This window comes from Alligator mississippiensis, chromosome 8, assembly GCF_030867095.1.
Source record: "Alligator mississippiensis isolate rAllMis1 chromosome 8, rAllMis1, whole genome shotgun sequence".
NCBI lineage: Eukaryota > Metazoa > Chordata > Crocodylia > Alligatoridae > Alligator > Alligator mississippiensis.
In genome coordinates, this window is record NC_081831.1 from 10,139,129 (window position 1) to 10,160,526 (window position 21,398).

Below are 21,398 nucleotides of genomic sequence, written 5' to 3' on the forward strand. Positions count from 1 at the left end.
GAGAATGTGGCCAGGCACCAGCCCAAGGCTATCCTGCTGGAGGGTGGGAGTTTTAAATCAATGGGGGGCACAAAAAGCCTCTCTCTGAAGCCAGCATGTATTGAACGCAGCATTTTGCAATCTCAAGCACACACATGAAGAACAACCAAAGCTCTTTGCCTAAGCTAAGATACAACCCAGTAAAACACAGTGAGACCAAACGCAACTTAATCTAACTTAAAATGGAATGTAATACACCAAAAAGACAAGGCAAAGTTTTGCATAAGTCTTATGTAATCCTGAGGGCGATGGCCGATCACGCCGACCAGTGGGACTGTCCCCCAATGGCTGATCGCACTGACCCAGAAGTGGCAGCAGCACACCAGTGGCATTTCTGGGAGCACCACTGGCACTTCTGGGTGGGCACAATTAGCTACAGGGATCACTTCTCCTGGCTCCGCCACTCCCCGGCTGGCGCTCTGAGGGAATGCTGTGCTCTCGCCTACCCGCCCTGCCTGGGAATGCTGGCTGTCAGGGGTGCATGTGCACCCCCATGCACCCCCTACGTGTCACCACTGGCTCTCTGCATTCTTTGACCAAGTCGTATGCAACCCCCAAGCTGTCTGGAACCTCTTCCTGTTCCCTTAGCTCCATCTCCAGCACATACATGTCATGATTGTGCCGGGTCTTTGCCACCACCTTCCACCTCTCATTCTGGTCCTGCAGGGCTCAATGGCACCAGTACATTGAGCTGGGGAAGGGGAGATTAAGGCCCCTCCCAGACCCTAGATGGGTTTGCCTGTGGGGGAACAGTCCCTCTCAGGCTGTTGCCTGCCTGAGCCAATTACCCTGCTCAAACAGAGAGCAGGGGTTGTGGGCAGCACACTGAGCTGGGGAAGTGGGGGCTTAAAGCCCCTCTCAGACCCTCCCAGGGTTTGTCTGGGGGGGGAGACCAGCTGCTGTCCCCAGCCAGGCTTCCCACCCCCATCCCTTTCTAGCCTGGGTATTGAGCGCTGGCTGATGAACAGAGGGGCAGGGCCAGCCCTGCTCTCTCAAGTAGACAGCACAGTACAGCCCAAGACTGAAATGCATGCTGGGATGCTGGGGGACTGTGATTTAACTTAAACCAGGAAGGGGTCTGGGACAGAAGTTGCATAAACCAGTTTGACCCAAATCACTTAAGTCTGATACTACCTTCCATCAGGTTTATCTTAAACCAGTTTCAGCCATTTTGAAACTGGTTTATGTTCACTGAACTTTTGTTCTATTACAAGTTTAAACCAGTTTCTGATCACTTAAATTGGTTTATGTGTAACTCCTGTCCCTAGCCTTAATGCTAAACTTCCTTTTGAGGTGACATAAATCCATGTCCCTGCTTTCACAGATCCTGCAAATAGAACTTGAGACAAGCATTTCCTAAAGTAGTTTAAAATGTTTGAGATTTCAGGTTTTCACAGACCACAATTAAATGTCTCAAGACTAGGTTTCAGAAGTCTTGAGTTCTCATAGCTCCAGTTATAAGCAATAAGTGCTTCAGATTTTCAGTTTCCCTCTGAAAACTTCAGACCCTAAATGTCTAATGCTGGGCATCCAAAATTACAGACAGCTTTTCTCAGTTTGGTGTGATGTGACATGTTCAAGCTCACTTTCTGAGCCAAGAGTAGAATTCAGAATCCTCCTGGTTCCCCAGGTTGTACTTCCCTTTTTAGGAATTATATTAAATATATGATCTGATATGATAGCAATTTTCATGCCTTAAATAAAAGTGAAATACCCATAAAGTATCACTATCTGAACCCTAGCTAACCAGATTCAAGGGCCCATTGTAATTAGTGGTAGTTTGTAGGGCTGTGGAAAGCTTCAGTCCCTGATTGGATATGGCAGAGATTTGGCCTGATTTGGTGGCCAAATCTCTAAATGCAAATCAAATCAGATGACCCTTTAATCTCTCCAAATCGAATCGGAACCCTCCGAATCGATTCGGATATTCGGACATAGAGACAGCTTTAAATGTTTTTTCTACATACCTCTAGGTAGCAGGCGGCTCATGACTGCTGTGATGCTGGGGCAGATGGAGCATCCCACAGAAGCACAGGGAGCTCCCCAGCACGCTTGGCAGCAGACCCAGCATTGGACCAGAACCACTTCTTCCGGGTCCACTGGGGAGCGCGCAGGGGGTCCCCCTGGCTCTGGTGACTGGTGCCTCCTGGGTCTGGGGAGGCACCCGGGGCCCCCTCACAGCTGATTGCTGAGCTGGCGGTGCAGGGGGGGCGCCCCAGCACGCTCCCCGGCAGCCCCAGAAGTGGACCCGAAGTACTTCGGGTCCACTTCTGGGTTCACCACCGAGCACGTGGAGGGCCCCCCTGCACTCCTGTGGGATGCTCCATCCGCCCCAGCATCACAGCATTCACAAGCTGCGCTGTTATCTTGAGGTATGTAGAAAAAACTTTTAAAGCTGTGTCTGTGTCCAAATCACTGATTCTCTGAATCAGCATCGAATCTGGACATTCGGATTCATTTGAATCAAATCAGGGACAGTGATCCGAATCAACGAATCGAATCACTGTCCCTGATTCGGGCCAAATCTGAATCGAACAGGGTCCGTTTCGCACACCCCTAGTTGTTTGCCATGCCATTGGGATCAGATCCTATTCATTTTAATTGAGTTCTGGTAACTACAAGAAGTTGGTGGATATGTGCATTTTTTATGTAATTAGTGGAAGCCTGTGGCTTGATTAGTTTCTTAAAGGAAAAACGTGGGCTAAGTTAAGGATTTGTAGTATTACCTATGAAGAGAAGGACTAGAAGAATCGCCAGAACAAATGCACAAGCAGAGGAAAGAGTGGGAATTTCACCATTTGTAAAGAAAATTGTCAGAGTCAAGGCCTTTATGTAAATGAGAATGAAAGCTAATGAAATGTAATTTGTATAGAGAAAGGTTCATGAGTTCAGGAATTATCCCGAGGCAGAAGCAGATCAAGATAAATAGAACGTGGGCTGTAGATAGGAACGATGCTGAGACTAGTAAAGTCTGGGAAAAGCTATTAAAGCAGGATATTGGCAGGGGATGCACAGAACCCTTACACAGAATGACTTTGAACATTAGAAAGTAAATATACCTGCAATAAAAGTCATAAACATAAAGACATCACATTAAAGGGTGGCAGTCTATTACAGCTACAAACCCAAGATTTCTGTGGTCGTTCCCAAACAGAAAATCATTACTCAGGGTGGGGAAAATGGGCATGAGTGGAAGGAAAAAGAGTAGTCAAGACAGAAGCTGATCATAATGCACAACATCCAGGAGTCTTTCCTCTGGCCAGATTTCCACTGGAGTCAATTCATTTCCAATGGGAGTTCAAACCACATATGTTTCAGTATTTCCTTTTAGTTATTTTCCTTTACTTCTTCATCCCTCCTTGTTTTTGCCCATCCTGGGACACAGCGAAACAAACTCTACCTCTGCTGTTCCCATTAATTGCACTCTATGGGTCCTGTGGCACGCAGTACCCCTTTTCTGGCCATAAACACGCTATGAACGAGCATAGATGCAGCAAAGTACTGATTAGTGCTAGCAGAAAAAAACTGAGCAGAACTTCTAGCACATTTCAGCTTAAACCTCAGACAGTACTCGCATGATCCTCCGTTCATACCCAGAGATCAACCTGCATGGCCCCCAACACCCGAAGGCAGTACAGGGTTTGATTCAGAGTCCACTTAAGCCAATAGGAGTGGGAGACTTTCCTCTGGCTTTAGTCAGCTCTACATCAAGCACACAATTCCCAGGTTACTTTCTACCTGTGCCCATAATCTGGTAGACAGCTTACTTCTAACTGCTTCTATGTCATGTCTGTTTAGTCAGGAATTATCCGTGTTCCCTCCTGTATAAAAAAATCTTGCTCCCATCTAAGTCTGTGTCTGCCTTTTCAAGTTCTAAATCCAACCCTCGCGTACTCAGTTGTTCTGCTACCCTCAATATTGTAACATCCACAGAAAGCCCTGACATTTACTTCTTGGCTTATCTATGCAGCACTGTCTTCTAACTGCAGCTCTCATCTGTGGAGTTACTGGGAACACAAATGGTACAGAAGTATGCAGTACTTCACAGGAAGCAAACAGAGGCAGCACAAGGATATAAATAGTAAATGAATTGATGGCAGATAGTGCCTGGCTCTTCCATCAGCATGCAAAGGCAAGAGAAAGTGCAAGCAGTCTCTGTGCTCCCACCTCCCATTCTTTACGAAGGCCCATAACACAAAGGCAGCCTCTGAGCTGAAGGCAGTGATTCTGCAGCGGGTGTTTCCCTTGTCCTTTCACATCTACCCCAAGCGCAGAAGTGAGTCCCCACTGCTCTGTCCTAACAAAGTGTCTCGCTCGCGTTCCCCAGAACGCTAACATGCATTATGCCTGCCTGAACAACTTGGATGGTGGATTCCCCACGCTGACCCAACATGGGCCTTTGTCACGTCTTTTGTCTGAAGGTAACTGAACAGGGCAATCTTAGCTAAGGACAGACAGTCAAGATGCCTGAAGCTGAATCAATTCAATCTTTGCAGGTTAGTCTAGGCTGCGTAGATTGAACCGATAAGCAAATGAACAGATTTCACTTTTGATTCTGGAAATGCAGCCACATGCCTGCAGTGGCCCAGGCCAGAAGCTGGGGGGTGCTAGAGCACACCTCCCTGCTTAGCTGGAGCAGACAGCTTGGGCCAAGGCTAGCCCACCCACCCTGCAATGGGGGGTTTGCAGGGGAGGTGCAAAGCAGCCTAGGATTTTGGGGGACTATGAGTTAACTTGAATCTGGAGGGGATTTGAGATAGGTTAAATTGGTTTACTGAACTTCTAAATCAGTTAAGTCTCATACTACACCTATACCGGGTTATCCTAAACCTGTCTTGGCCATTTTGAAAGCAGTTTATATGCACTGATCTTCTGTTGTATTACAGATTTGAATCAGTTTCCAATCACTTATACAGGTTTCTGTGTAATTTCTGTCCCTAGCCCTTAAGAACAATGGGCTACATTTGTTATAAACCTAAACAGGAGCAAATCCCCTGGCCCCAAGGCAATTGCTTGCAGTTCTGGAAGCAGAGACTTTGGCCCCATATCATCCACATAATCCCTTGCTATAGGATAGCTAAAGGATACGTTGCAGTGTAGAATATCGGCAACTCAAGGTTTTTTTGTGTCATGTCTAGTTTAATTTGGATGCTCTGTATGTGGTCCTAATTAGTGGACCCCACACAGAGCATGTGAATTAAAACAAATGTGACGTAAAAAACCTTGAGTTACCAATGTTCCTGCTCTTCACTGATTTTTAAGTCTGACTTTAGTCTCTTGAAAAATACTTTGGGACACATTCTGCCTTCATTTAAGCCACTCAAATCCCATCAAAGCCAGATGTGGATGAGACAAAGAGAACTTGGCCCTCAGAATTTGAAACCGTTTCGACTGAATCCCTGCCATTTGGAGCTCACGCGCCACTCTCTGCGGTTCATAAATAATGTGCAGGATGTTCGTGTGGGAAAGGAGAGAGATGTGATGACTCACAAAAAATAATCACTGACGTGAGAAAAAAAATGCATTCTGTGCTTCCCGTAATTCCAGCAAAATTATTGTTGTGCTGCAAATATTTTTTTATGAATAGGGCTCAGGTGTATTCACTCATCTCTAGCTGTTAAAATTTAACAGCCTGCTGGCTCAGTAATGCTACAGCAGTAGTTTAGCACTTTCATATGAAACAGTTTTTGGCTTGGAAACAGATTCTTTGTACCCCAGGCTTTGGGCCATTTGAGGCTGAACACGTTAACAAAGGTGACTGAGTATCCCCTAGGAAAGAGCGGCAACGTGTTCCACTCTACTAGTAGAGTCCAAAAACGGGTCTCTGAAAGTGCACTTGTACTGGCTTCACATATGAAAAGGGGTGGGGGTGTAGATTTTACTCAGCCAAGAAAGCCCATGGCAAAGCCATCTTTCCTGAAATAAAGTGTTAACAGATTTTAAATGGAAAACTGGTCACTCATGTGTTACCCACTAATCAGCGGGTCTTACCAGTCTCTCTCTCAACCCAGTCTACAGAGGTTAGGAATGTCCTTCATCCCTAACGAGGGGCCTTGGCTATTTAGTTCATGCTGTAGCGACTCATGCTTTCAGCTGTGCATGTCCCTGGTGGACTGGCCACAACAGCAGCCATTACGTTCGATTGTCCACTGCCTGAAGCAGGAGTTTGACACGTGCAAAGAGGAATAGGTATATTACTTATGTAAGCTTGCAAGTAACTATGGGGGTTTGCAAGTCAGCAACTATGGGGGGTTTTTTGGATTTCCTTTCATTCTTGTGTTTTTACTTGATTGTTTAAATAGTTCTTCCTCTTTTATTCCTTTTAGAGGAGAAGGAAGACACAATAAATGGAGGAGAGAAAAGACAGGGCTGTTTTGCAACTGCAACGATACTGTGAATATTGAGCGATGATATTTCATGTCAACAGTTTTTTGTAAATGAGGATATTGAAACAGCAGGTTTCAACATTTTAGTAGAACAGCGATGCAAAGTATTAGTCAAGGGAAGTATGAATAAACTAAGCTTAGATATTTCATGAGTGACATCTGGAGAAATGCGGCTTATCTGACACGTATTGTAACTGAATTAGTCAAAGGCTCAATGGCTTATTTCCCTTCAGCCAGCACACAGTTGACCATGCTTTGGTAGCTCTTTTTCACACGGAAAAAAAATGCGGTGAAATGCAGTCACTGCCTGATTTGTCAGCTCTCTAAAATGAAGCCTGAACTGGACACGCTGACTTACTGCAGCTAAAATTTAGCATGAACTTCATAATGTTCTTAAAGCTGAACGTGAAAAAATTACCATTTTCAAAAGAAAATCTCTCTTCCTTCCTTCTTTTCTTTGATAGTTTGTCTAAAATCTGTTGATTATAAATGGTTTGTTAACCTGATTTTCCTTTTTTCCCCTTGTTAAATATACCATAATATGGTGATGCATGGAAAACTTCTGATAAACTGAGCGGGAATTTTTGACCCTTTTGATATGGTTTCAAAATAGCCTGCATTATACTGGGGGCTTTAGTCTGAACAGAAATCTTAGTACACTTTTTTTTTCTCTGCACCTGCTTCCACCCTTCCCATCAATGTCAATGTGAATTTTTTTTTTTTTTTTATAGTTTCATAGTAGGTAGGGTCGGAAGGGACCTAAGCAGATCATCTAGTCCGACCCCCTGCCATGGGCAGGAAAGGATGCTGGGGTCAAACGACCCTGGCTAAGTGATTATCTAGCCTCCTTTTGAAGACCCCCCAGGGTAGCAGTGAGCACTACTTCCCTTGGAAGTTGGTTCCAGATCCTAGCCGCCCTGACTGTGAAGTAGCACCTCCTGATGTCTAGTCTGAACCTACTCTCAGTCAACTTGTGGCCATTATTCCTTGTTACTCCCGGTAGTGCTTGGGGGAACAGGGAGTCTCCCATTGCCTGCTGGTCCCCCTTGGCCAGTTTATAGACGACCACCAGATCCCCTCTCTGCCTTCTCTTGTGAAGGCTAAACAGGTTCAGGTCCCTTAGCCTCTCCGTGTAGGGTCTGCCCTGCTGCCCCCGATCATGTGGGTCACCCTCCTCTGGACCCTCTCAATGCTGGCCATATCCTTCCTGAAGTGTGGCGCCCAGAACTGGACGCAGTACTCCAACTGCGGCCTGACCAGTGTCACAGAGGGGGAGGATCACCTCCTTGGCCCTGCTTGTGATGCATCTGTGGATGCATGACAAGGTGCAGTTAGCCTTCCTGACCGCGTCCTCACATTTAATCATATGAATCCTCACATTCATGGACTGAAAGGAAAAAAAATAAATTGCTTAGTCCGCAACCTGACAGCACATCTTCTTTGCCTAAATGTGAACATTTGCTGTACTAATGAACCGGACTAAACATACTGCGTGCAACTGAGATTTCCCCATTACCTAACCATTCCAGCTTTCTCAGCAGCGCATAATACTGGCAGGGGGGGGGACAGTTAAAAAGGTTAAGTGCATGCATGCTTGCAAACGATCTAGGAAGGAACTCCTGGAGTCTGAATTTCAAGAGGGAATCCTGGGAAAAAAAAAATCTGAGTTACAGCTTTGAAATATCTGCCAGAAGCACTATCAAGCCAACATTATACAGCAGCAATAATGCATGCAGCTTAGCAAGGGCTGAGCAGCTTTGATGACTCTTAAAAGATATATCTATTTCTAATTATGCACTGGCTCATGTCCACGTGCTGAAATCTTCTACAAAGGGACGGCTCATTAATTACCAGCGAGGAGATGATAAAAGTGGGGAGCCCAGTAAGTTGCTTTACAGCAGATTTTCTCACCCCTGACTTGAGCATTCTGAGCGAGCTTGCACTGCTTTCACTCCCACTGTGCACACTAAAGGACGGCAGGCTTCATTGAGCAGCTTTATTATCATATATTAACCTTAACAAGGTGGAACAATCTTTTCCGTGGTACAAGGGTAATTAAGCTTTAACACTCTTGGCCTTCCCAATGCTTTGCCAGGCAAAACTTGTTAATCATTCCAAAAATACAGTAAGTCGGCATTCTCCAAAGACGGCTGCATCCAGAGCAGTAGTTCAGATAGTTTATAAGCTCGAGTTCCCAAATGAAGGCCAGATTTTCTCCATAGATGCTTGTGCTGAATTCCCACTGAAGTCAACAGGTCCTACGCATTAGCATCTAAAGGCAGAATTTGACCCCAACAAGATTACCATATTATATTTGTTCTTGTCCAGTAGGCTAAACAGTTGCCTATGCGAAGTGATTCTGCTTTATATTCCAGTGAGACCGAGGCTGAGATGCTTCCAGAGTAAAGAGCATGTACAACGAAGTTTGTCTTGTGAAAATACTGCTTTATCTAGACCTTTCTCCCCCTTTATTCTCAGATGATGCATACTTACTGCAGGGACTCAATATTGAGGAACTTTATCCAGAGACCTCTAGTTTCATTACATATGATGGGTCAATGACCATCCCACCCTGCTATGAAACAGCAAGTTGGATAATAATGAACAAACCTGTCTACATAACAAGGATGCAGGTAAAGCAAAAGCATGTATTGGATCTAGTATGATTATCAGAAGAAGATGATTTTAAACGCATATCTTTGTATTATCACTTGTGCATCACCTCTTCAGTGCAGCCATCTCTGCATGCAATTTAGGTATATTATGCAAAACCTAACTAAGCGGTGGCATGTTAAAAGTAATATTAAATGAAAGACTGAAATAATCGTGGCTTTGTTGCTTTATAAGGATTGCCCAGTTTTAGAAGCCTAACAGGGACCCAGGCCAGGGCAAAAATAAGAACATTTAATGAGCAGCAATAGCGGTCTCATGAAGAACTGGGGCAGCAAATTCAAGTAAAAAAAAAAACAGGCTAGGACACAGGTACTTTCAGAAAGGCAGAACTGATGCCAGCGTATGGGCAGAGAAGTTGAGATATAGGACATTTGTTCTAAAAAAGATGCTTTGCAGGCCACAGTTCGACAGCAACAGCGTAGAGCAAGCAGAAGGAGCCATATCCATTCCATAGTCAAGACTGCCATATCCAAGGTACACATGGATCGAAACCCTACTACAAGGGGAGCATGCCAAAGTGATTCAGTTGCTTTAAACCCCGCCCTGCACAGTGAAAGCCTCAGAAATGCACTGATCAAGCCTATCTCCCAGGGCAGTGTTCACCAGTGAGACTCCTACAGATCACTTAGCAGATCTCAGAGCTATTTTCTCACTATGTCAGCTTTCAGGGAATATTAAAAATCCTGCCTGCCCTCCCCCACCATACTAGACAACAGGAGTGATTTGGTCTGAGAAATATAAGGAAAGGGAAGATGAGATATCAACTCTCAAAATAATTTGGGGGTTTCAAATCATATTAACTTTGCAAATAAGATGTCTGCAGGAAGCTTGAAACCCATTTCAACCATGAAGTATTCATTCTGTCCAATTCTGCATGGATTCAGAGAATTAGGACTAATTTAGGAGAATGACACAGTTCAGTGGGGGGAAAAAAAGATACATATTATCCATTCTAAACTTCCAAGCAAACATGAAGCACATTTTCTGTAAGAAACATGTTTGTTACTTTCCAGAAGTAAAATACAAAATGAGGATTCGAATATTTCTGTAGCCTGCAGGAGTACCCAAGGGGCAAACTCTCATGATCCCTATTCCTTGTCATGCTTTTCTGGTTGAATAGCATAGTTACATCCTACACTATTAGTACTGCAAATTGATTTCATGGAATACCGACTAATTATGCAGTATACTTGGACTGAAAACTGATGTAAAACTGAAGACTTCCCTTGAAGCCATTACAAAAAATGCAAAACTCACTTGTTGGTGTCATTAACCACACTGGATTTCTTTGGTTAGTCCTTACTTAAACTAACTTGGTAGCGACCAGAGGCAATATTACTTCACCAAAAGTCCTTTTATCTTTCGATTGTACCCCCAGAGTGATACAATGCAATCTCATTTAGGATTGAAAACATCAAAATGCAGCATTTTATTTGTTTTGTGGAATTTCTCTGCAGAAATTCACAAAATGGGTTGGTTGATGTGAATCTGCATTTCTCAGTTACAAGAGGTTTCAGCTGAAAAATTTCAGCCATCTTCATTGCTACTTGTAAAGCCACTACCACTTGTTAGCTAGTTGGTGGGTTGTAGTCCAGCTGCCGGTGTGCAAGTGTCCCTAAGGCAAAAACTACCTTCACAATGGGTCGCTGGGTAGAGGTTAGCCCATAAGGGTGTCCTAAGCTAGGAAAGCCCCTCAGAGTACCAGTATGAGGATAACTACAGTGGTGCTAAGCAAAAGAGATGCATCAGCGGATAAAAAGAGTTGCAGTCTCCAAGGCTGCTAGCACCACACCTTTTCGTTCACTTTCTCTGCATCTGCTGCTGCCTCCATGTAGAACTTTGGATTCCATTTATTTCTTGATCAGCCATAATTTCCTTAAGTTATTTTCGTGCAGCCTGCAAAAAGTGTTTTGGGTTACCATCAATGAATGGCCTTTGCCTTTAACGCATCTCTGGAAACTCCCCCTGATGCCAAATCGCATAAATTTGGTTTCGTGTTAATGTATAATAATATATTCTGTTACTTAATTTGGGATGGTGGTGTTGACTAATGATGAAGAATAGTGTTACAAGTCCTTGTTTTGTATTTTGTGTAGATGCATTCTTTACGACTACTAAGCCAGAATCAACCATCACAGATATTTCTGAGCATGAGTGACAATTTCAGACCAGTCCAGCCTCTCAACAATCGATGTATCCGAACTAATATCAACTTTAGTTTACAGGGAAAAGATTGCCCAAACAATAGAGCACAGAAACTTCAGTATAGAGGTATGTTTTACATACAGCAATCCCAGTAATATTTTCTGTGCCTATGCAGATCTCCCAAAGCATGCCATAAATTATGCACATCATGATGTGTGGCACCTTTTAGAGGCAAGTGTATAAATCAATGGTTACACTGCCAAGACACCTAGAAAAACTCTGTTCCAGGGGTTGTTTGGTATCTTCACAAGGCAGGCAGGCCTTCAGCTTTACAGTTACATTTTAAAGCATCTCCATAGTACAAACTGCATGTTCTGTATAACTGACCTTGAAAAATGGGGAATGAGTCAGTCCTGATCTTTAATGGGAGTGTGATTGAACTTCTTGGAGGTATAATGCAATCACAAATGCTTAAGTTGGGATGGGTTGTTGTTTTTTTTTTTCTGTACAACAGACAAATAGAAGACCGGCCCAGTAGCCTGATGATAAAGTTTTGCATGGGCCTGGTTGGGGGCTCACAATTGAGCCATAATATGCCTCATGCATGTCTTAACCTACCAGGATATGAGATTGCTGCAGAGGTGTTCTCAGCATCAGGAGAATGGGTGGGTAATAAGCATCAGTTATCAACAATGATCCCCAAGGCAAATGAAAAAAAAAAGTAATTGATGGGCTAAACCAAAGTATAGGATTTTCTTTTAAGAGTTGAATGATTCTGTTGCACACTTTAAAGTAAAAAAGCAAGAGAAGAAAGGTCTTATGCCGACGCAACACATTGAAAAAAAGCTGTCCTATTGGACTGTCTAAAATATTGTTAAATCTGCTATTTAAACATTAAGCATTAAACACACAGAACTGCGACCACTGCAGAGCCAGAAAAGGGAGTGAAGGCTGATTTAAATTATGTTTTATTGATGGGGCACACAAAAGCGAATCAGCATATGAACAGGTGGAATAGGATGTGAATAACCTGAAATGAGGTGTTTTATAGTGATACATGTCCCAACACTTCATTCTAGTTCCTGTCAAGAGAATAATTTCTAGCTATAAATTGTGTTCTCTAAAAAGAGATCAGAGGAAAGTAGGGCTGGAAGGGACCTCAGAAGGACATCCAGTCCAGCCCCCAGATGCTGCAGGTGCAAATAAGAACCAAAATGTAATTCCACTTGAAGTCATTTCATGTCACTGCCAGGGTCTGATATGAACAGAGTAAAATAGTAAATAAGGAATTAAAGGACATGTTGCAAGGAGCCAACATATAGTCCTGCTCTGAAAGGTAACTCCATAAAACTGGTATCAGGAGGGTCCAGGCTGATTATCTTTCAGCAGTTTAAATTGAGCAGATGTGATGTGGAAAAGTAAAATTATGATTTTTTCCAGCTGTCGGGCCAGCAAACTCTTACTGTCAAGCTGGTTTCTTCATTACCAATAGCAGATGCTATGCATTTGGAGCCTACTTGGGGATCTTTGCTCATGCTGCTGCAGTTGGAATAGAATCCAATGCCCTCACCCAGAGCTGCTCTTTCTGCAGAGATCACAAGAAGAAACATTAATAAAAAAAAAAATGTATAGCCTTAAAAGTGAAAAGACGTACATGTAGCAGACAGCTGAGCTGAATAGTTGGGTGCTATCTTAGAGGAGAAGCGTGCTAATTTTATCTTAGAGGAGAAGCGTGCTAATTTTACACGTGTAAACCATTAGGAAGCAGGAAAGCTGCAGATATGCTTATGGTAAAGATGTTGAAAAAAAGTGTGTTGGGGGTGGGCATCTTGAAAAATAACAAATATTCTGTATGCCAAAAAATGTTTCCTTTATTGGACTTTTTCTAGTTTGGAGCTTGGGTATTGGGCTTTTTCAACTTCTGTGCTCTCCCCTCCTCGATATTTTTGTTGCTGAAGGTGTACAATTAAAAAAGAAGGGGGGGAAAAAAAAAAGCCTAATAAAATAAATGGCAACTGTTCATTTCCCAATTTTACGCAAGATGAAACATGCTGGGGGGAGAGGTGGGGTATACACCCCCCCCCCCCCCAATTAAAAAAGACCATTTTTAATTTTAAAAAGATGAATAGTTCTGATTTGTTACAACTACAAATCTTCGTTTTGAAATTATTCGACAACTACTTTCTGGTGCTTTTTTTTTTTTAAACCAGGCTGTTTCATATTTGGTGTTGCTTGAAGCCTGACTGTCACTTGTTTCTTTCAGTAAATGAATGGCTCCTCAAGTAAGTAAGGACATAGCAGGAAGAATCCCTAACCTCAGTGGAATGCTACGACTGTGAATTGATATAATCTAGAACGCACCCAGCCTCATTCACTCTTTGGATTCATGACGGCACGTGGAAACGTGCTGCAAGAAAAGAGCTGCCATGATGGAAACGCAACTAAAAATTCATACGTATGATCAGTGGTAATTTAAAAACAAACAAAAAAAAAAAAGACAATAACTACAGTAAATGTGATTACAATTTTGATACAGTTTTCCTGAACTAATTTAGCTTCACAAAAAGAGACTTTTCAGCCTTTGTATATATGAAATCCTTCCTCTCTGCCCCCTCCCTCAAAATTAAAAAAAAAAAAAATTAAAAAAAATAAAAAGAAAAAAAGGTGGCTCGGTACAGCATCAAAGTGGAGTTGTGTTCTGTGTGCCAAGTAACCCTTGGAAAGCTCTCATTATATCACTATTATTAATGGATACTGACAAGACAGAACAAGACGACTGTAGAGGAAACATTTCTAGGTTATGATCCTTCTGTTTATTTAATAAAAAAGGACAGACAGTGAGAGATAAGTATTGTAAATATTTCACTGGAGAATATAAAGGAAATTGAAATATTTCCCTCTTTGTCACATATCTGTAGTAGGACTTGCCAAGATCAGAATTGATCCATTTTCTGTTTCTTGTTTTACAAAGGTCATACATTGTGTTTGGTTACTGTTAACAACTCAATAAATGTCTTTAACAAATTAATTTAGTTCACTCGTTTGGGTTTGTTTTTCCTTTCTAAAAGAATACGCCTCTAGCGCTTGTGGCTGCACTATTTATGTTTTTCTTTTCCTTTCCCTTTTCGAATTCATTTGTTTGTTTGCGGCCAGTTTAGCGGAGTTGAGGGCAAACTGGAATGCATTTAACACAGCAAGTGTAACTTTCACTCTGCTTTATGCTTCATCGTTAATAAGAGTTAGGCTCCAGAAGTGGAAAGCAAACGAAAAATGTCTTGGCTTAAAATCACCATTTCCTCTGTTGAGTCCATTATTGGGCCATACAAATTCAACCTTGTAAATTGGTGGAGAAGGATATATTTTCTTTACAGATATAGCAGGAGCTTACCAAGTAAAAGCTAATGCCTTTTTCTTGTTTATAACGGTCATTCACTGTGTTTGGTTACTGTCAAGAACTCAATAAATGTGTTTAACAAGTTCTTGTAGCCCGTGTTTGACCTTCTTGTATATTATAATGATAATCTTTCAAGCCTTCAGTGGGCTGGGCCCCAAGTAACCAGCCCTCCCTCTCTACAAGCTGTCACGACATCTCTGTCCACAGCAGAAATGGCCCAGTTGGCAGAGCTGAAAGTGGGACTCGAAGGGCCAAACCCGTGTTGAGCGAGTTCCCATTGTCAGAGGTAAGATGGGGCCTAAGTTCGCAGTCAAGGAATGAGTAAAAATCTCTTCACAGAGACCTCCTGCAGTGATGACAGCTGCTCAGTAGCTAGCAGGGCTTTTCTCTGCAGGCAAATGAGTAAAAACAAGCCAATTTTTCCAAAACATCAAAGATGGTTGTGGGGTCTGGAGTACGTTCTTTATGGATGAAACTGATACTACCATGTATTATGAGCTTGGCAGCCAGCCGCTGAAAGGTGTTAGTAGATATCTGTAACTGGTTAGCAATGTTCACTTATACACTGGTCAACATTATTAACCCAGGTGTGTGGATTCTGATACGGAACTGGAAAACACACACTGCGGTGTCCAAGTTGTGAGTACTGAGACCAATTAAAAACTTGAACACCTCAACTCAATGGATCAATCCCTTTGCAACCCCACTGACCTGCGTGTAACAAACACATTATAGGTTCTTAAGCAGGATGAGGCTTGATTGATCGCCTATTTTAGCATGAATCTTTTCAATCAACTTCACTGCATCTTGCATCAAATTAGCAATGGGCAGAGACCTGAGTCAAACCATACAAGTACTGCTGGAATTATTATAGCATTGTGGCTTAATATTAAAATAAAAGCAAGATTACCGTTTTAGTCCTGTTTGGTTAGCAGAAACTGAACACGTAACACAAAGCACAGGTCTTTCACATGCACTTCTCTACATCACCACATAGGTCCTTAATTTCAAGTGGAACGTTTTTATAGGATTGACTCTTCTCGGGGTTTGGAAGGCTTGTCTTAAACCTGTTTCCAAGCTGTGGAGCAAAGTTTCTTAGGATACAAAGTCCAAAAGCGTCCATCTATATTTTGGACAAATACCTGGCAGATGTTGACCTGAGTTTGCCTGGTGGCAGAAGGTAGGAAAGATAAGACATGTGTCCAGTATAAAACTTTTCATAAGTAATAAAATCTAGTAGTGACAAGCTGGTTGAATTTACAAAGAGGAAGTAACATGATAGAAAAGGCTGGTCCCAGTGAGGATTCATGCTGCCTTTTGGATTAAGTGAAGCCAGCATATAGAAGCAAACAGAGGGAATTAGTAACCACACAGATGCATTTGTCAAAACTTCCAATGAACTAATGAACCAAATTACAACACGATTTTTGTCTTCCAAATCACAGAATGTAGTAGAGCTAAACCCAACCAAACTCGGAGTCCAATCTCCTGCATCTCAAAATTGGGGAGTATTTTCAGTCTGGTGCAAAATCAGGGCTGCCTCTAATGCCCAAAACTTCAAGAACATTTAGATCAGGAATTCAGTGCTGTAGCACATGCCCACCTCTCAAACATCAAATGGCACTGGACATCCAGAGAAATTCAGGTCGTAACATGAAGCCTTTCCATGCTCAGGAGCGGGGCCAAAATGTCAAAAGCCTGGTTTGGAGCATAACTGCTGAACTGCCAATACAGGAGACTTCCAGGTAGCCAGGCCATGACAGTCAAGTGCCTTAGTTGCAGGCACAAGATAGCTAAGCCCTACACCAACATAAACTGCAATCTTTTATATTCCAACACAGTTACGCTGCAAACAAATGCACAGTTAAAAAAAAAATCAATATTACAAGTTACAATATCAAGTTACAGTGGCAAACACAGCACCCGTCTGCAACGCTAGTAAAATTTCAACCTGGTTTGCCAGTTTTTTCAAGCTGTTGTCTTCTTCTCTAGCAGCCTGAGCCGTTAGCTGGTCATCTGCTCACTCCAGAGCTCAGTGTAATTGGTACAAAATAAATGTAAATGCCATTTCATAGATTTCATAGACGTTAGGGCTGGAAGGGACCTCGGAAGATCATCAAGTCCAGCCCCCAAATTGATGTAAACCAATTGGGCCCAATTCTATTCCTCCCATTTGAGCACAGAAGTGGATTTCGAAATTTAGTATTATTCAATTCCACCCTGCTTTAATCCTGGGGGGGGGACGGGACGGGACGGGACAGTGCATTCAGAAGAGGGGTACTCACTGCTTTCTACTCTAGCTTTTTGTGTCTCTAACCTGCTTTTCTGCAGCTCGGTCTTAAGGGTGAGATGGTCGTGTTACACAAGAAGGTGTGCTGATGATGTCTTTTCAGGACTTGAACAGGTTGTAATAGAATCATACTGTGGTGCCTAATAGGTGGAACAGGATCTGGCCTGTCATGTTTCTCTGCCCTTCAAGCACTACATGAAAAAACCCGAAAAGGGAGAATGCTAAGCTCTGCACTACACCAAAACACAGTTGGCACACAGCACGTACATGAACTTGCCTACAAAAACCCTTATGGGGACGCAGAGAGGAGCATAAACAGAACCTGGCCTGCCGGGCCTGTCACAGTGCACAGGTGGGCCAGATGGAGTTATTGTACTCATCGTGCACTCATAGGTCATGCAGGATCAGCAATGAAGAGCATTGGCAGGTGGCATTAGAGCTCGCTGTAGCTCCCGACAAACATGGGATCTGTACAATAATATGGACAAGAGTCTAAATTAAGCTGCACACATTTTTGCTGGATGGAGCTTTTCTTCTTGCGGATAAGTTAAAAAAAAAAAAAGATACTTCATTTCTTAGTGCTTCGGGTGATGATTGCCTTTCCTCTTAGCTTGAATAGAGCTTTGTCATGAATGCTGCAGTGGAGAACAAGTGATTTGTTAATGCTGTTCTGGTAGGACTGCTCACTGCTGCTAATAAAGAGCAGGGTTTGCAAATGTGCCCTGGTGACCGAGTGTTGAGGTGAATCTTGAAATGCCCAGTTTACAGCCAGGAGGAGTCAGCACGTAGCGGGAAGAGGGTCATGACACCCCAGGAACACGGGACTAGAAGGGAACTCCTGGGTCACCATCAAATCGAGACTCCTACTGCCAGGAGCTGTCCTTAGTCCTGCTAAAAGGTCTTAAGCCCCAATCTTCAAACTAGTATAAGATTTCAAAAGTTAAATATTTGGAGGCTCGTGAAAACCCAGTAATGGAAGGGGTCCTGCTTCAAACTCTACAGGGAAGATGTAATGGTTAATCGTATTTCTAAGGTGGTTTTTTTTTCCTTATTTTCGTTTAAACAAAAGAAGAAAAAACAAATCAAGACAGTTGGGGGTGGCGGGGAAATGCAGCTGAGTACGAATTCTGGGACGATGCCAGAAAAGTAAAAGATCTTGACAGTAATTGTACCTGACGATATCGTGGACTTCACCACTCAGCTATTCTATTCCAGCTGTGTCAAACGCAATTTGGCAAGCGAACGTCCAATGAGCCCACATGAAAGCCTGAATATTTTATTACAAAATATAAACTGGGAGTTTCAAAGCCTCCTTTCACACTGTTTACATTTTCACTTTTCCACAAAAATACATATTCTGGACGAAGAAGAGGAAAAGCAGTGTTGACAGTCAAGGTGATCGGCATTCATGGAGCCACAGCAAACCTGGGACCCAAGAACAAGGAAAACGGCTTAGCGCTGTGGGAGAATGGAGTGCCCCATGCCAAAGGAAACTCCATCTACCAGGTAAGCCTACCTACAAAATCCAGAAGTTCATTAAAGCCCAATGGGGTCAGTCCCGCAGTGAGAGACTTGGAGCTCCCTATAAGAAACCGCATGCTCTCCCACATCTTGTCCTATAGAAATTTTGGAAAGGTTTTGTTCATACTAACTCGCTTTATCAGGTATCTGCAGCACAAAACGCCTGGCCAAAACAGGACTGTAGCTGCCAACACCATTTTCAGGCCTTCATCATTTAGCATGGCCCCAATCCACAGTTGGAAAACACTGAAACACCTGGGATAAAGAATCAGGGAAGACAATGCGCACTTTCCTGCCCCTTATTAACAATGCTTACCATTACTGTTTCTTTGCCTTTAATAAAGCCAAAGTTGCTGGAATCAAGGCAAAAAAAACCCAGAAGGCAAATAAGTCATTCGAACCCCAAATTTAAAAAAAAATCACCAGGCCACAAGATTTTTCAGACAATCTCCTGATTTGTTTTTAATGTTTTGCATTGATAACGCCAGCTTCATCTCACAACTGGAATTCATCCCGAGGTTTTTCATGCCAACTTCTTGGGCTAGGAGTCGTTCCTTGTCCCTGCAGGAGGTAGACTTGTCCCAAAGGTCAAAAATCAAGGGAAAGAGATTGGCTGGGGCGTTTTATGACAAAAATGGAGAACACAGCAAAGGAAAGCGTTCTGCTTTTTGTCCCACGCATGACACTTACTTCACCGGGCGGGCTGAGGGTTTTTGGTTTTTTTTAACCAAACATCCCCCCAAGGACCCCCTACTCTTCAGGTAGCTCAGCACTGGCAGTTTTGTTGCCTGACTTCACACCGGCTTTTCCTCCCTAGATCCAAAGCTTAAAGGATGACAAATCCTTGTTAGAGTGTTTTAAGAAAGGCCCATTTACTAGCAAATGGCTTACTGCAGGTTTCAGCAGCACACTGTAAAATTATTCAAGGAATACGTTTGCATGGCAAAGAACAAGAGCCATTTATAATGTGCAGCCTAATGTGGGGAAGCATTCTCTAAGTCCAATAACAAAAGACGTGTCAAGCACATGCGCGAGGCAAAAAAATGAAAACCTGAAAAATAAATCTTTTAAGGAAAAAAAAAAACCAACCCCCTAAACATTTAAACAGAGTGAAAAATCCTTAGGAAAGGTATTAAAAGGGAACAGAGTCCACAAACGTATGTAGTAGATAGAAGCCATTGCCTGAGTAGAAAAAGAGCAGAGTAGAAGGCAAAGCTAAACAGAAAAAGAGAATTGTGGCATCAAAATACTGGGATAGTTCCCAAAATAAAGGCTGGGGCTAAAAACATCAGGCCTGAGTGCTTGAGGAAGGCACTGGCAGGCAGATCCTAGCTCAGCGCCTGAAACAACTGAAATGCGCACATGAATGCCTGGGCGGGTACCTAGGACACCTAGCCAGAAATGCCATTATCAAACATCAGAAGCTTGCCTGAACTACATTTTTTTTTTTTTTTTTTACACCAGATTGCAAATGTTCCACTCTTTCAGAGGGTTTGTGTCTAGGATCTTGTTCAGTTTTTAAAAGATCAGTTTAATCACGAACTAAGAGCATAAAAGCATTTTCATTACAGCCATAGATTTGTTGTATGGTGCCATTACCGTTAAGATTGTGCGGTGCCTCCACTGTGCATCCTACCTTAATATGGTTGGATTTCCTGGAAGTGCAATATGCAGTGTTACAAGCCAGCTTTCCTAAATGCATGGTGCTTGATTTGGGGATAATTACAACCACCCTGTAATTTATTTCTGCTTCTAAATTACTGATAAATAATCTACTCTAATCCTTAGCTCTGGGAACAGAGATAAGGGCTAATAGAGATGCTCAGCTCTGGATGAAGATATACCAAACTGAACCAAAGTTAAAGGCTTGTTTAGAGCAATACTTAAACCATGAGGAAAAACCAAACAAGACAAAAAGCAAGGCTTTAAATGGCAGTTCATCAGCAGTGTATAACGGATGATGCATGTATAAGTCTCCCAAAGCAAGAACCTACAGAGCAAGGAAAAGCCTAACACTGAGTACAAGGGAAAGGGCAAGTAAATAACTATATGGGAAAATTAACAGATTTAAAGTGAACTGGCAGGATGGTACCCTAACCAAGGAACAGATGTTGCATTTGTCCCTAGACAAGTTGTGCTCATGCTTGTCCCAGAATAGGAAGGGCTGTCCCTAGCGGGGTGCGGGGCTTGGGAAATCAGAGCACGCAGGCTGCAGAGTGGCATGGAGGTGCTGGTGCTGAGGGCACTGCCACTGGCACAGCCCACCCCAGCCTACAGCCCAGCCACTGCCACTGGCACAGCCCAGCCGAGGTGAGGGCCAGGCCGGGCCGGGCTGGGTCAGGGACAATCTTGCAGCAGGGGACCCTGAGCTAAGCCGAGCCATGGTGCCCAGCAGCCTCACTCTAGGCATACATCTGCCGCAGCCCTCAGACGTCGCCCCGATTCACCATACCCTAGGGACGGCCCTGTTGGCATGTATACACATTGCCCTTCTAAGGAGGATTTAGTGTGCAGCTGAAAGCATTGCTGCTTTTCTGCCCTTGAGTCAATGATGCAATCCCCAGATAACCATTCAGATTAATTTTGCCATGTCCCAGGATAAACTGAAAGCACATCTTATCCCAAAAACCTTTTTAAGATTTATCCCAGTATGACAGACGTGGTCATCTGAATGATTTCACTTTGTCCCAAAGTAAAATGGTTTAGCCCTGGACAAAGGTGATGTCTGTGTGTAGCCCTAAAGACAAATTCATCCCGAAAGGCATAAGCTTTCATAGGCTACAGCCTACTTCATCAGATGTGCACATTGTGTTAGGATTTGACAAAGTAGGCTATAGCATATTAAGTCTAAGCAAGGCAGTGGCGATGCATAGCGGGTGCACGTGCACCCATGAGAGCACTGGTGCACCCCTGATAGCCAGAGCTCCTGCTCAGGTGATGGGCAGCGGGA

At 43.2% G+C, this 21,398-nt stretch overlaps 1 protein-coding gene and 1 long non-coding RNA gene across 6 annotated transcripts in view; one reads left to right on the forward strand and one right to left on the reverse strand.

Moving 5' to 3' along the window:
* CA10 (carbonic anhydrase 10) overlaps positions 1–14,271 on the forward strand; it is a 352,521-nt gene extending 338,250 nt beyond the window's left edge. For all 3 annotated transcript variants that reach the window (XM_059732087.1, XM_014601951.3, XM_059732088.1), the window contains 3 exons: positions 8,904–9,058; positions 11,195–11,369; positions 13,507–14,271. In XM_059732087.1, the coding sequence (XP_059588070.1) occupies positions 8,904–9,058; positions 11,195–11,369; positions 13,507–13,529 (353 nt within the window). In that variant the 3' untranslated portion in view covers positions 13,530–14,271. The remainder of the gene's footprint in view (positions 1–8,903; positions 9,059–11,194; positions 11,370–13,506) is intronic.
* The window catches only part of LOC132252086 (uncharacterized), a 189,180-nt gene that overhangs the window by 8,134 nt on the left and 159,648 nt on the right, over positions 1–21,398 (reverse strand). The window lies entirely within an intron of this gene.